Source organism: Lipotes vexillifer, unplaced genomic scaffold, assembly GCF_000442215.2.
Source record: "Lipotes vexillifer unplaced genomic scaffold, Lipotes_vexillifer_v1.1 scaffold788, whole genome shotgun sequence".
Classification (NCBI taxonomy): Eukaryota; Metazoa; Chordata; class Mammalia; order Artiodactyla; family Lipotidae; genus Lipotes; species Lipotes vexillifer.
This window is the reverse complement of record NW_006791862.1, coordinates 607,541-619,754: the sequence shown is the minus strand read 5'-3', so window position 1 is coordinate 619,754 and position 12,214 is coordinate 607,541. Positions and strand designations below refer to the sequence as shown.

The following is a 12,214-nucleotide window of genomic DNA, read 5'->3' as shown; positions in this document are numbered from 1 at the left end:
AAAAAAAAATGAACGGAGGGACTTCCCTGGTGGTGCAGTGGTTAAGAATCCGCCTGCCAGTGCAGGGGACACAGGTTCAATCCCTAGTCCGGGAAGATCCCACATGCTGCAGAGCAACTAAGCCTGTGTGCCCCAACTACTGAGCCTGTGTGCCACAACTACTGAAGCCCATGCACCTAGAGCCCATGCTCCAGAGCAAGAGAAGCCACTGCAACGAGAAGCCCGCGCACCGCAACGAAGACCCAACACAGCCATAAATAAATAAATAAATAAATTTCTAACAAAAGAAAATGAATGGAGTAATCCTAAACTTCTATCTTAATTAGACCACACTTTATCTGTCCAGATCAAAGATCAAAAAAATAAAAAAAGAAATGGACACCAAGAGGCTCTTCTTCTCATGGTTTAAACATGTTCATTTTCTGCTCTACATTTCTAGCTTAGACAACCATACAGAATGGTCACACACACATTACCCACCCCCACCCTCCCTTTAACTCTGATAGAGCTCTGGTTGGCTCAGGTGCACACACCAGCTCAAACTCACCTGTTTGGATGAGATGTGGGCAGCATGAACTGGAATTCCACCACACAGGTGTTGTCCTTAAGCTGGCGGTGTTGTACACTGTTAAGTTCATAGGCAATATAAGCCCTTCGAACATACACCTGGTTAAAAAGTAATCCTCAGTAAATACACTTCAAAAACAGAAACTAAGAGATGGTTAGCCCAGGAAAAAGACAGTCTTGAAAAGAGGTGTCTGATGCAGAAGAAGGTGATCTGTGGTGACAAGTCCCAAAGCCCCGTACATACATACCTTGCTTTAATTAATAAAGCTGGAGTCTTAAAACTATATCCATGACTATAAATGGAAACAAAGCTAGCCTTCCTCTGCTGGACACCTCTAGGTGTGCTATAAACCCTTCACACTGACCTAAACTCGAGAGAAGGTTTGACCAGTTAGCACAAAAGTATATAGAACCATGACTATTAATTCATTACACATGATGATTTCAACAGAAGATAAACGCAAACAGGGAGAGGGACTTCCCTGGTGGCGCAGTGGTCAAGAATCCGCCTGCCAATGCAGGACACATGGGTTCGAGCCCTGGTCCAGAAAGATCCCACATGCCGCGGAGCAACTAAGCCCGTGCGCCACAACTACTGAAGCCCGTGCTCTGCAACAAGAGAAGCCACCACAATAAGAAGCCCGCGCACCACAGTGAAGAGTGGCCCCACTCAATGCCTGCGCACAGCAACAAAGACCCAACACAGCCATAAATTAATTAATTAATTAAAAATAAAAGCAAACAGGGAGAAAAATGAGAGGTGCTGATTCTGGGCCACCTGAGGAGTGAAGATAGAAGACAGAAACAATTGAAGTACAGTCTACCTCTTTCACTATCTTGTATCTTTGCTTTGTTTTCCCACTGGCCCAAATCGATTTTACAGTGTCTATATCCCCCAAACCCTAGGCAAAATCAGGAAGGCATAAGTTGACATATAATATCTCAAATACACTAACTTGACTCAAAGAAACAGCAACAGGCCACGTCTCAGGAAAACCCGTCAGTCCAACCTCATGTACTTCACAGCTAATTTGCCATCATGCACATAAAATGAGACACAGCAGCATGTGAGGTACATCAGGAGACTTCGCATTAAATGGCATAAAGACACTGCAGAACACTTAAGATATTTTCAAATTTTGATATTTACTGAGTAGCATACATTACAGTCTCCCCACAGAATACAAATAAAAAGTAACCCAAAAGAGCTCGCAAAGGGCTGTAGTGGTATCGTATCACATAAAATCATTGAAGACACTCCTTTTCCTCATCTTCAAAAAAAACATCTACTTGGCAACTTTACAGCAGTATTTGGGGCCTGCAATTTTTGTGCTTAATGAGGTAGGGTGCTGTAGTGGAAACAGAAAAGTCATGAGTCAGATTGACCTGGGTTCAAATGCAAACTCTTCCACTTACTATCCATGTGAATTTGGGCAAAGTCACTTAACCTCTCAGAGGCTCACTTTCTTCTACTTCATGAAGTAATTGTAGGATTAAATGAGAAAAATAAAGCACGTAAAACCCAGTTCATTAAATGTTATTACTTTCCTTCTCATGCCGAAATAGTTCATAAGAACTGCTTGACAATTCAGAATATAACTAAAATCCATTCTATTTGGCCCAAATCACAAAATGGTACTGCTCTGATCAGCCACATATTTTTTCACTTATTGTGTTAACAGGGAATCCTAATCATTATGAAATGGAAGAATTCAAATACCTGGTAAGTAGAATTGAAAAATGTTAGCAGCTATTTTCCTGTGATTGGAGCCCAGAAGCTGATGATTAGTTGAGTTGACACACTTGAGTAAAAGCAAGACCATTTGTTTCAGAGGAAAAGAGGAAGGTTCTGTACTCTTGAGAACCGACGTTAAGGCCAAAGAAAAAGGACGGATAACAATAGCCAAATGGACAAAAGGAGTCAGCCAGAAACTGAGAAAAAGGTCATGTCACATTACTATGAGAACCTACCTCCAGAGCTGCCATCCTCACGACCTGGTTGCTGTGATAGAAGAAGTTTGGTAGGACATCGAAAATTGACGTTTCGGACAAGATGAGTTTCTGGAAGGTACAAAGACAAGCTTAAACCATTACATCCATAAGAGAACAATTCCAATGGACAATATTTAGCATTTGAAGCATTTAGTGAAACTTAAGAATTTTGTCTATGAAGGTCATGTATGATCTTACCTTCTCTCTGCCTCAGCTTCCTCTGCTACAAAATGGGGAAAATAAGAATACCTATCCTCACAGGGCTGTTGAAGAGTTAATATACATAAAATTCTTAGACTAATGCATTAACAGTGCATTAATTATATGCTAATATAAGTGTTTATGGCTATTATTATCCTTTCTGACACATATCCATACTTAATTTTTAATATATTGTCTCACTACTCCACTATGGTAAGCCATAGATTTTTGAACCCTCTATTTCAACTATGAACCAAATAAGCAAAAACATCCTTCCCCCCTCTTTAGTTTCCCCAGAATGAAATCTGATAGAAACCCTGAAGATTCCCTTGGCTAGGTATAATATTATCGTTATTTCCAAGTAGAAAAATAGAAAGTCATTCCTGACAAAATGGTGTTGTTTTAAAAATAATAGTCAAGGTTCTCTGAATTAGCAGTAAAATTAGCCAATATTCTTTTATAAAATTGGCTCTGGGGGGCTTCCCTGGTGGCGCAGTGCTTGAGAGTCCGCCTGCCGATGCAGGAGACGCGGGTTCGTGCCCCGTTTCGGGAAGATCCCACATGCCGCGGAGCGGCTGGGCCCGTGAGCCATGGCCACTGAGCCTGCGCGTCCGGAGCCTGTGCTCCGCAAATGGGAGAGGCCACAACAGTGAGAGGCCCGCATAACGCAAGAAAAAAAAAAAAAAAAAAAAATGGCTCTGGGGCTTCCCCGGTGGCGCAGTGATTGGGAGTCCGCCTGCCGATGCAGGGGACACGGGTTCGTGCCCCGGTCTGGGAGGATCCCACATGCCGCGGAGTGGCTGGGCCCGTAAGCCATGGCCGCTGAGCCTGCACATCCGGAGCCTGTGCTCCGCAGCGGGAGAGGCCATAGCAGTGAGAGGCCTGCGTACCGCAAAATAAATAAATAAATAAAATTGGCTCTGTATGAAGCTTAATAGTAAGCATTAAAATAAAATTAAATGATTATTTAAGTATCTTTGACTGTAGAAGACTAACGACTACCTATTTATACATCTGATTCATATATCAGAAATCAACCAGTGCTACCACTTCATTCTGTCCTAGAATACCTTCTAGATAAAAGCGCAAGAGGTGAAGACTTCATTAGGACACTTCTACCAAGGCAGGCCTATTCAATTTTAAAGCTAAGCCACAATTCTAACAGCATTTTATGAAGAAAAAACACATAAGTATAAATCATTTTAGAAATTCAAGGTATGAAACTTCATTACACAGAAAATCAAAATTGACTGACTGATTACTTAAACTATGCTTGGGAATAAAGGGGACAAGAGTGCAGAGTGGCAGAAAAGGGCTATAATGTATACCTGCAGGTTCTCAATGCAAAACTGATGTCCATACATGTCAATAGCTGATAGGAAGATAGACTCTACTTGGTTATGGCGAAGCTCATATGATGGCAAATGGGAGGCAATAAGAACCTAGAGTGAGAGCAAAATAAAAGGCGTAAGTTCCTGAGGGAGTGATTATTCTAGGCTCCTATTAGGCAGCTCTGATACAAAAGCAATAAATATAAATCTGTAAGTGCAGGCATCAAAGATAAAAGAGACCAAGTAAAACAACTTCTGGGTCCTGTAACATAAAGCCAAGGCCACCAAATACTGCATCTCAGTTGACTCTTACCATGATTTGCTTGTGAGCAATTTCCCATGGGGGCAAAGGGAGGGGGAGGGAGAAAAAACAGCTTCAATCAAGTTCCATCAGTGCATGTGATTTACCATTGCAGAACTGCTAGTCCTGGGGACTGCATGACTAGCTGTTAATGGGGAATCAGGTCTGGCAGGGAACAGCTGTGGGGAAGGTTGGTGCAGCAGAGCTAGCCTTTTGCAACTCTGAAGGGGAAAGACTAGGAAAAGCTGCTCCGACAGCCCCAGGTACTCAGTCCCAAGGAGGAGGTGTCAGGATGTAACACCAATGCATGTGACGGGCAGAGCGAGTGAAAGCAGTGTCACAAACAAAAACAGGGACACGGTAGGACCTGAATACCCTCAGCAGGTCACTGAGAGGTTCAATAACTTTGAGTAATTCAGTGACATGGATACAATTGAAGAGAAAGCAGAAGGTCACTGAACAGCTTCAAATGCTGCTTCCTTGTCGATGCCCATGCGCTGGAACACAAAGGGAGTGCCAACTCCTGGTTTCCCTGCTGAAACCTTTTGGAATGGAAATGAAGACTACAGGGTGAAACTGGGCTGCTCTGGGGTTGTGCTGATGGCTAGCACCTAAGATTCATTTCATTATCTTCTTGCTTTCCACACTTGATTTTTTCCTATACACTTAAAAGTTTTCACCTGCTTCTAAGCTCCCTTTGGAAAGTCAGAAATATTAAACCTATTGCTTTCCCTCAGTTTCCTTTCCTCCATGTGACCCTGGTTTACTAGGAAGGGTAGGGAATAATAACAGGATTTTATAATGGGGAGAGGGCTTCTATTTTTTAAATTAATTTTTATTGCAGTATAGTTGCTTTACAATGTTGTGTTAGCTTCTAGAGGGCTCCTGTTTTAAAGAAACTTAACGTTAATCTTTTCCTTTCTCTTTAAAAAACATATACCACGTGAGAATGTTTGTTCTGAGGGCAATGAGACCTACATGGGAAATTGCATGACCTTTGGAAGGTGCTGGAGGAAGAGCTCATTGCATCTAGGACTGCCCAGTCTATGAAAACCATTCCTCCCTCCGAACAGCCAACACATGTCCTTACCTGGCGTGCTCGGAGCGCCACCTTAGCATTGGTGGTCTTACTGAGTTGAGTTAGCTCCGTGAGGATATTCAGCAGCTCGTCAGTGAGAGTGGGGTCCCGGCCACACAACTGATCCTAATTGTTAATGTGACAAAAAACATACATATCCATGTTAAAAAGAACTGAGGTGGAGAGAACTTTGAGATGGGAAAAGGGAATAAAAACAAAGTAAACAGAGCTAGATTACTAAGATGCAAATGTCCTGTTACCTTTATCCTAAACAATGTGGTAAAGAGATCCCAGAGGGGTACTTCCCTAGTGGTCCAGTAGTTAAGACTCCGCGCTTCCAATACAGGGGGCGCGGGTTCAATCCCTGGTCAGGGAACTAAGATCTCACATGCCGCTCGGCCAAAAAAAAAAAAAAAGAGATCCTAGAGGAAGCTGCTGCCAAGGAGAAGCCCAATTCCTCAGCCATTCAGATTCTAAATTCCTAGCGAAAAAAAAAAAAAAAAAAAAGAGATCCTAGAGGAAGCTGCTGCCAAGGAGAAGCCCAATTCCTCAGCCATTCAGATTCTAAATTCCTAATGTATTTCTTTATAAATCAACACCAGACTTTAAACAATAGAAATCATTAGAGACCATTAAAAGGGGTCAAGGGATTCTCGCTAAGAAATAACAAAGGGTGTCTCAAAGTTTTAAGAGGTTTTAAATAATATAGGGACTAAAAGCTTTCCTGTTCCCTCTCCCACTTTTGGAAAGAAGGCAGAATAAGGCAAAAGGAAACACTCCTGATGGTTTTCATTCCACAAACCAAATGTTCAGCATCCCAGGAGGGTGCAAAACAGAAACATAAGCACAAATTATTCATTTATAAATACACGCTAACTAAAAACACCATCTCATATTCTGACAATTCTATACCCCAAATCATTTATCCTCTTGCTGTACCACGAATCATTCCATAATACCTAAACATGGTGATTCCTCAGATGGATTAGAGGGAAAAACCAAGCTCCTACTATACAATCCATGGTGTAATTCAGACTTGGGTCCTTTGTCTCCAAAAAATTAAAAAATTTTAAGAAAAAAAATTCTCATATTTTGGGGAAAATATTTCTTCTCCAGGGCAGTATAAGTTTATTCCCTAAATTCATCCATTATCCATGTAATTCTCATCTAAGCTGAAAAAACTGCAGATGCACTTTTATAAATGTCCTTTTTGAAATTTACAGAGTTATCTGTAATAGTAGTTCTTAATACCACATCACATAGTTCCCTCGACTTGGAGTTTGAAACAACTGCCTTTATATTTTAGTGAATTTTTATTCTCCCCCACCCAACTATTGAATCGGACATGAAAGACAACCAGATCCCAAAACGCTTCCTGTTGCTGCCTTTTAATCTTTCTCCTTCCTGGATTATCAGCCTTTTTCTTGAAGAATCTCCATTTCATCTTCAGCCCTCCCCATCTCAGGGATACTCCGTACAGTCCTTTACCAGCACAGCACAAATAGAAGTGTGGGGCTTTTGGCTTTGGGGGCAAATATACATTTCCCCAAACGCTTTTTCTACAACCCCCTACCACCTTCCACATCACAGGGTAAACAGTTTTGGAGTACTCAACACTGGTATGCTGGAAAGACAGCTTCTCAAACATTTTAAAGCAGGAAATACTTTCTGGTTCCCCAATCCACAACCAGAGGTGTGCGCCAGAGTCGTAAACCACATGATGGTATTTATAGTTAACGAAGTGCAAGTATTGTTTTCACCTGTTTAACACAGGGGATTCACTCATCTGAGTGGAAGAAGAAAGTGATTATAAATCCAGGGCTCGCCTGAGCATGTAGTCACAGACTGAAGGACCTATTCCTCCCATCCCAGGGAAAAAGCAAAGAGGAGGGAGAAAATGCAACCAAGTCTCATCTTCTATTGAGAACTTATGAGCAAAACAGAATTTTAATAAAAGTCACCAGCCGCGCACCACAATGAAGAGTAGCCCCTGCTCGCCACAACTAGAGAAAAGCCCACGTGCAGCAACAAAGATCCAATGCAGCCAAAAACATAGTTTAAAAAAAAAGGAAATGGGATGATGATATATATTAAAAAAAAAAAATCAAATCAAATCACCAGCGACAAGGCCGTAACAAGACGGAAGGAAAGAATAGGTAGATAACAGTGGGTAGGGAAACCATAAGCTTTTCCTACCTAAATCCCTCTTTACCTAATGTTCCTAATAGAGCAAATATACTCTTTTCTGAGGTACTTACTTCAGTCATCAGAATGGACCCATTGAGAGGTTCAAAAACCTAAGAGATGTCCTGGGTAATAGAACTCAGCTGCTCTGCAAATAGTCAGACTAAAGTCTCAACATTAACAGCAAAAGTCAACACAACAAAATAAGAACACTAGCCACCTACCCAACCTATATCAGATGTGATATGGACTGGTTTCCCTCGAAAGGAAACCCAGGTTTACCTTTTGAGATTAAATTAAAATAAATAAATAAATTTTTAAAAATGGAGTTGCCATCTTGCCTAACTACAGATCACATTCTAACTAAAACACATGCACACAACTACTTAAAAAAAAACTTTTTCATCTTTCCATTATGAGAGAGAGGGAGTGAGAAAGGGGGTAGAGAAGCTTCTTTTCAGTAAGAAAAGTGAACTATGGAGACTAGAAAAAATAATAGGGAAGTAATTATTCGTTCACGATCACCAACTGACAATCCTCCTGGACTCCTTGTGATAAAGTACAGAAACCTGACCTTTTTGGCATGTGAAATATCAAACACAGTATGAATAAACCACTACTTCCATTAAATTATCCTGACTTGGAAATTCCCCATTCAAATATTATTTTCTCTATTGTCATCATTAGTACTTAGGAAAAGATGTGCAACAGAAAACTGTGTGTAGTGTAACCTTCTCAACCCTCTCCTGTCCTTGACCTGAACACAGTGTTCAAGTTGTGAAAGAAACCACCAGGGATGGAAGACGATTCCATTCATCAGAACCACCCACCCTAAGATACAAGCATCCAAGAGGAAGTTTACAGCCCTCTGGCCTAGACACAGATGTCCTTTGGGCAACTGGACAGCCCAACATCACCATCTAACTCTGGTGAATATTTTGTAACAGTAACATTAAATGGTGATGGTGTCAGCCTATGTTTCCTCAGTGTATAGAGGCAGGTTCATTTAATGAGACTACCTCCTGATTTGGGGATTACCTGCATAAATCTGCAAGCCAAAGTGAAAATTATTCAATAATGGTTAAGATTGGTACCACACAGTTATTTCTTGTTTTCATTCTTAACCTAGGTGGTGGCTAACCACAAGGAATAGTTCAGATTTGCAGAAATATAACAAGCAGGCTTCAGTGTCAAAACCGTAGCCAAAGTTATGTAGCTGACTGCCAGGAGAGCCCAATATAGCCAACTTGATCTTAGCATCCTAAGATTTGAAGACAATTCAAAATGAAAAGATGTGACGTAATGGGTAATATTCTCAAGACATTAACTACTGTTCAGCTGGACGAGGCACCAATCCCAATATCAAAAATGGACTGGAAGCTTCTTCCAGTCACAGCTAGAATTTCTTCCAAGGACCTTCCAAGGATGTTGTGGGACAGATTAAACAAGAAATGTTAATATAACCCATATTCAGTAAACCTGGGTTTACTGGGACTTTTCTCCATTATTTACACGTTGAACGAAATTATTTGCAGTTATGTTGGGAGGAAAAAGGAAGGAGGCTGATAGGCATTTTATTTATTTTATTTATTTATTTTTGGCTGTGCTAGGTCTTCGCTGCTATGTGCTCTAGTTGCGGCAAGCGGGGCTACTCTTCGTTGCGGTGCGCCAGCTTCTCATTGCGGTGGCCTCTCTTGTTGCGGAGCATGGACTCTAGGCACACAGGCTTCAGTAGTTGTGGCTCGCGAGCTCAGTAGATGTGGCGCACGGGCTTAGTTGCTCCACAGCATGTAGGATCTTCCCGGACCAGGGCTAGAACCCATGTCCCCTGTACTGGCAGGCGGATTCTTAACCACTGCGTCACCAGGGAAGCCCCGGATAGGCATTTTAAATGCTCCCTGTCTGAACCAAATCAGAGGCTCACAGGCATGGCATTACTCCTAAGGAAGCATGGATTATACTACATTCGTGTGGACCACACCAGAAATAAGATAGAAGTAGTGAGGGGAAGACCACTTCAGAATCAAGGTGGCTACAGGATACATACTTTGCCATCTAGACAGCTGTGAGGATGTTGATACTTTTCATTGATACAAAATTGCTCAATTTGGCTAAAGAGTCCCTTAAATATCTCTTAAGTAAACTTAAACAATGTTCTAAGCTTTTTTCTATAAAATTAAGAGATAAGAAGAACTTTCAAAAAATAAACTTACTGACTTTGTTTTCAATGTGGAACAATGCTCCTCCAAATAGAGAAAACTTGACAGGACTTTAACATTTCACTTGATATTTTGCTCTCCAGATACAGCAAAAGATTAGAAGAAATTTGCTAGAGAGTCTATGAGGCAAGTTACCAGTAGGCAAGTTATGCTAACACCCAGAGGGGAGGAAGGCTTCCTCGGAGCAGCCCACATCCCACAACACTGATTCACAGAAGCCTGATTTTCTTGATTCCCTCCCGCTAGGTTCCAAAGCCCCAGAAATCATCATCTAGTTCAGCAAAGCACACCATCAACAGTCCCACTTCTAGAAAGCAGAGATTGGAATGCTGGGCACATAACAGTGATCAGGAAGCCAAGGTAAGCAAAGAAAGGGGAACCAGCAGAGAACACAGCTGGGGGAATTGAATGCTACCATATCCAGCTGTTATCCATAAAAGAGAGTAAGACCTACAGAAAGAGAAATCCAAACAACTAAAATGGCTTTTCCCAGCTACCACCATTAATGCAGATGTGGGGTGGAGGACCTGACCATTGCCAAAGAAGGCAGATCAGAAAGGAGCACTTTTCCAGCCTTTGTTCCTGCTCCCTAAGTCACTGCTAGCTGGCCCTCAGCTCAAGCATAGCAGTTAACTTCTTGATTTCCAAATCTCTGAGATGAGGGCAAAATAACGGATATTTCAAATGCAATTTAATGATATAAAAGCCTAGAGATGTTTACGAAGTTTTCCTTTGTTTTTTAAAGATAAATGTGAAATGCCAAAATAAAGAAAAGGACAAATCCATCTTTCTGGCTCACATCTTCAACCTTCCTCCTCCTCTCTCTACCCCCCCCCCTCGTCCTCCCCTTCCCCTCCCTCCTCCCTCCTCCCTCCTTCCCTCTCTCCCTACCCCTCCCCGTCCTATTCATCTAAACCCAAACATTAACAAACAGCTCTTTTCTCCAAAGAGCTCAGCCTGTTGGAAAGAAAGTTTGGGTACTATCCATGCAGGTAAGAAGTAATCGGGATGACAAGGTGGGGAAAAATAAGAACAGCAGCAAGTCAGAGTCCCATTGGCGTACGCCTGTCCTGACTGGCAAAAGCAGAAAGCAAAGCCTCAAACCAGTTCTCTGACAGGGCCCAACGCCCCTGCAGCACCCCCGTGTAATTACACACTTGAGTGACTGGACTCTGAAGAAAATTGAAGGCCTGAGCTCCGAACAGCTGCCATTTTCTCTCTCCATCACACCAGCGTGATTACTTGAGAAATGAACAGCCCCAGCTCAAAGCTACTCCAGAATTCTCAGAGGAAATATGGCTCCGTGTTCCAATAATGAGATTCTTAAGGCAAGCGTTACTTACAATCACTCCGCAAAAGGAGCGAGCTGAGCCCCTGTATCTTACAAATTAGAATTTAAGAAACCCAGCGACAGTCTTAGACGATCATTACTCTTCTGCAGCTCCAAGGATTCTGGACTTTGGCCTATTTTTAGTGCATAAAAACTGTTAAGTCCTTAAAAAGGTAATCATAATAAAATGAAAACTCACCATAACTAGCTTCCTAAAAAGGCAAATTTTACTCCATTTTAGGTCCAAACTGACAGATTCTTCCACACCCTCAGCATTACCTTTTTCTGCCAGCAAGTCTTGGCTTTATCCAAATGAGAATTAGCAATCCTTTTATTAAAATTTAAGGAAAAAAATCTAATTAGTCAGATTTCTTCCCTTTTCTGATTGAGAAAAAGAAAATCAGCAGGTTACCAGAGATAATATCACTTCTTTGCCGAAACCTATCACTTGGAGAAGTTAAAATATTACATTGCGCTGTTATTGTTTTCTCCTTTCAAATGCATTTTCTGGTTTCCCCACCATCTAGCCATTCTAGGGTAGCAAAGGTAATGAACTCTCCCTGTGGTTACATATTTTTTTAAGTGGCTATTCTAAAAAATGTTACATCCTCCAGAGTTAGCCAGCTAGGCAGATAACTGAGTGAGTGGCACTGCTGTTAACCAGAGATGTGAGGTAGATAGTTTCCCTTCATTCCGAGCCATGAAATAAAAAATAGCAGTGAAGATGTATAGTTTTTTTCTCCTCCAAGAAGAAATGAGGGAATTAAGGTACCAAGAATGCCAATTCCACAAAGGGACAAGGAAGAAAAGCACAGGAGCAAAAAGGTACTATAGTCTCCAAAAAACACAAACATGCAGCAGCAAGGCAATTAATTGCTCATGGGGTAGAGGGGCTCTAAGAATAGTCCTATTGTTCTCTGATTCCTAGAATTAACTGAACCAAAACAACCAAGGAGTAGGGAACTTACAAATCATCTTTAAAAATCCTTAAGTCCACAAAAATTCTACCCA

At 41.6% G+C, this 12,214-nt stretch overlaps 1 protein-coding gene across 4 annotated transcripts in view; it reads right to left on the bottom strand.

Moving 5' to 3' along the window:
- The window catches only part of ACACA (acetyl-CoA carboxylase alpha), a 284,020-nt gene that overhangs the window by 123,842 nt on the left and 147,964 nt on the right, over positions 1-12,214 (bottom strand). For all 4 annotated transcript variants that reach the window (XM_007464885.1, XM_007464886.1, XM_007464887.1 and 1 more), the window contains 4 exons: positions 5,483-5,596; positions 4,089-4,202; positions 2,539-2,628; positions 548-666 (listed from right to left, as the gene is read on the bottom strand). In XM_007464885.1, the coding sequence (XP_007464947.1) occupies positions 548-666; positions 2,539-2,628; positions 4,089-4,202; positions 5,483-5,596 (437 nt within the window). The remainder of the gene's footprint in view (positions 1-547; positions 667-2,538; positions 2,629-4,088; positions 4,203-5,482; positions 5,597-12,214) is intronic.